The sequence below is a fragment of the Cynara cardunculus genome (genome assembly GCF_001531365.2).
Source record: "Cynara cardunculus var. scolymus isolate 2C chromosome LG 13, CcrdV1, whole genome shotgun sequence".
Taxonomy (NCBI): Eukaryota; Viridiplantae; Streptophyta; class Magnoliopsida; order Asterales; family Asteraceae; genus Cynara; species Cynara cardunculus.
This window is the reverse complement of record NC_037540.1, coordinates 3,410,451-3,413,857: the sequence shown is the minus strand read 5'-3', so window position 1 is coordinate 3,413,857 and position 3,407 is coordinate 3,410,451. Positions and strand designations below refer to the sequence as shown.

Here is a 3,407-nt window from a genome sequence, read left to right as displayed (position 1 = left end):
CATAAGAGACTACATCTTTTGAAAGCATCTCATAATCTTCTATGGATCTGTGATCCCGAGGTGCATGCTTGTAATATTTAAAGCAATTATTTAACGAATAAATAAATACAATTAAAACATAACAAATTAAAATTAGTTCAATTGTTTAAAAACTTTCATTCTTCGGTTACTGTCGACTCTTCCATGACTTCATACCACCAAATTTTAATCATCCAGCTAATGTTTAACTGTAAAACGTAAAAAAGAATACGCATTCAACTTTAGGCAAATAAATAAAAATATATATATATAATTAAATATCAAATACTATATACACATTGTATCCGCACTGGTTCAGGTATCGGTCGGTACCTAAAAAACCAAGGAAGCTTTTCAAGTAGGATTCAAACTGGTTTTTGATTTCCGGATTTTCCGGTTATTGGTTTCGTATCAAATAGTTCAATACGGTTTATTAGTTTTGCAGCTTTTTGAACACCCTTACTAGCTGGTCAAACTTTGTTGCCATTGATTATCTATAATTACTTTAATATGATGAGCCAAATATTGATCTTTAAAAAAATTATATTCAACTCCAATTAATTTTATGTAATTATATCCTTACAATACATTTTAAAAAAGAAAAATCATATAAAATAATAATTCAATATCATTGACAGGAATCATTGTATTAAACTAAAATTTAATATTTAATATTTTTCATAATAGCATATAAATACATATTACCACCTGTGTTTATATAATGCCAATTTGTTTCTATCTGCACATTTGGTTTACAAAACATATATTGGAGTGGCATGTCCTATTTGGTTTACAAAACATTTGCTTTGAAGTGTTATTTTATTTATTAAATGAATGTTAAAACAATGCATAGTTTGTTGAGAAAAAAACAACAGGTTTCAGCTTCACATAATGGAGAAAGGAAAAAAAATATATAAAGATTTAACAAGGCTTGACAAACAAGAAGAAAATACAACCATTTCTGTAAAAATATCACAGACAATGAAAAGAACATCATCTGAACTGCTTTGAATGATGATAACGTCTCCATTGAATCTCAATAGAGGATTTTGAATCACGTATGATCTCAAACGTCTTTTCATTTGGAGATTCCTCATCCCAAAAATTTGAAGCATCTTTCGCCCTTTCTATTGAATCATCATCACCGTGACTTCTCCTAGGGACAAGTTCAACTTTTAAGTCAACGGGTCTTCTTTGAAAAGAAAGTGAAAGGGTAGTGTGGGTTGAATTCCACCATGAGGTCTTCCTCAATGAACCAAAGGATATATAGCAAATGCCCTTCGCTGTCATAGTTCTCTCTTCATCATGCTCAGTTTTATTAGACACCTCTAAAACACCATCTCCATTTGCCATACCCAATACATCCTTGATAATAATTACTTCCTTACTCCCCCAGAAACCTTTATCAACGTATACTAAGAATCCACTAAATTCATTGTACCAATTCCACGGAAGTTGTAATGTAAATGTTCCCCGTGCAAAGCCTCTTATTGGAATGTAATCATTACCAAGATGGATATCGATGAAGTAATCTTTAATGGCATTTCCCTGTCATGATGAAAATTATTTGGTTTGGTTTGGTTTGGGTCTGTATATACAAATTAATATCGAAATTCATCAAGGTATATAGAGTCATACCTGAAGCATGGATTGTACTATTCTCTCACAATCATCCCACCTCCTGTGGGTTGAAAGTGAGACCTTCCACAGCCATTTAAGGTGGTTTGTTTGAAAATCTCCTACAACATCAAGCCAGTCACACAGCTCTGCTATGAGAATAGATAGGCTTGATGGGAGATCCGGTAATTCTAAAAGCTCACAGCAATCTGACAAGTTGAGGAATTTGAGACGAGGAAGTTGGGAGAGGCTGGAATGCAATCATGAAAACTTATTACTGCTTAGGTCTAATACTTGTAGGTTGGATAACTCTTTGCAAAAAGAAGAGATGTCTCCATCTACCAAATTGCAATCTCTAAGATTCAACTTTCTTAAGGAACTTGAAAAGCAAAAAAGCTTTATGCTTGACATGCTGCCTCGGTAAGATAATGAAAGCACATGTAAACAACATTCTCCATCAAAGAGGCCTCCTGTTGGTATGTTATTAAGTTGATCACAACCGTCGAGATAAAGCAATTGCAGACGTTTTAAGAGACGGAAGTTGCCCTCAATACTCTGTAGACATCTACACCACCCCAAATCAAGAGAAACAAGGTTGTTACAGTATTGTCCAATTGATGAGGGTACAATTTCTATCCCAGTTTCTCTCAAACTAAACTTTACCAAGTTGTCCATGCTAGTTTGGATCTCTGGGAACTTGAAAAATTGAGAGCAACCATTTAATAGAAAAGTCTCCAACTTTTTCATTCGGAAGATGGGTGGAAACAGTTCAAGGCTTGTACAGTATTCCATGTCCAAGAAAATAAACCTTTCATGATATCCAATTGATGGATGTATCTCTTTTAAACTCTCACAACCCCTTAATATCATTCTTTCAAGACATGGAAGTCCATCAAAATCCGGTGTCCTGACTAGCTTTGTGGAAAACGAGAGGTCGAGCACTTTCAAATTTGGTAGATGCTGTTGTATACAATAACACACAAGTCAATTATATCAATGCATTCTTTAATATCATATATAGAGTGTATATATGATAACTAACACAAATTAATTATATTTTCCAAAACAAAATTAAAACGAGCCATGGATTGGATTAGGGTCAACACCCTTGTTCTCTTCAGCTTTTGCAAGACATTTGGAAGAAACTCATATTTATAACATATACAATCAGCTGAATATAAAAATCACAGTAAAATTAATATAAAAATCATTTTTTAATATAAAAAAAATTAATGCTTAAAATCACACATACATTAATGATCAGGTGCTTTAATTAGTCATACAGATTTGATCAAAATTAAAATTTTCCCATGGTTGATTACTTAATTGTATTTCTCTTGTAAATGCTAAGGAGCATGTAATTAGTTAGAGTCGCCTAATGACACCGATATTCAATCATATCAATATTTCTACTTATGACTAATTACTCTGTAAATTAGTTAGATTTATGACTAATTATCATCCCTTAATTAGAGAAACAATAAGAATTACCTTATAACCCTCCCAAAGTTGCATTAACAATCTCCCTTCCAATCGTAGACAACAAAGCTCCATTGGTTGAAATTCTCTGGGCAATGAAGTTGATGAATGGTGGTCCCAAGAAATCCACCGAAGTTTCTTCATGTTACAAACAACCTCGAGAAAAATAGGAGGAATCTTTTCGTGACTCCAATACGGAGCTTGTAATGCTTTAATCCTGTCATTTTCCTATGATAAAGGAACAAAATGATTATAGTGTTTAGTTAGACCACATATCTTTATATATCAATATA

At 32.9% G+C, this 3,407-nt stretch overlaps 1 protein-coding gene and 1 pseudogene across 1 annotated transcript; both read right to left on the bottom strand.

The window, feature by feature from the left end:
• LOC112524431 overlaps nucleotides 1–3,407 on the bottom strand; it is a 27,826-nt pseudogene that overhangs the window by 22,509 nt on the left and 1,910 nt on the right.
• LOC112524434 lies at nucleotides 940–2,476 on the bottom strand. Its single transcript, XM_025134239.1, has 2 exons — nucleotides 1,657–2,476; nucleotides 940–1,566 (listed from the first exon to the last, which is right to left on the bottom strand). Exons 1-2 carry the CDS (start codon nucleotides 1,663–1,665, stop codon nucleotides 1,012–1,014), a joined length of 564 nt encoding a protein of 187 aa, XP_024990007.1. The 5' UTR covers nucleotides 1,666–2,476; the 3' UTR covers nucleotides 940–1,011.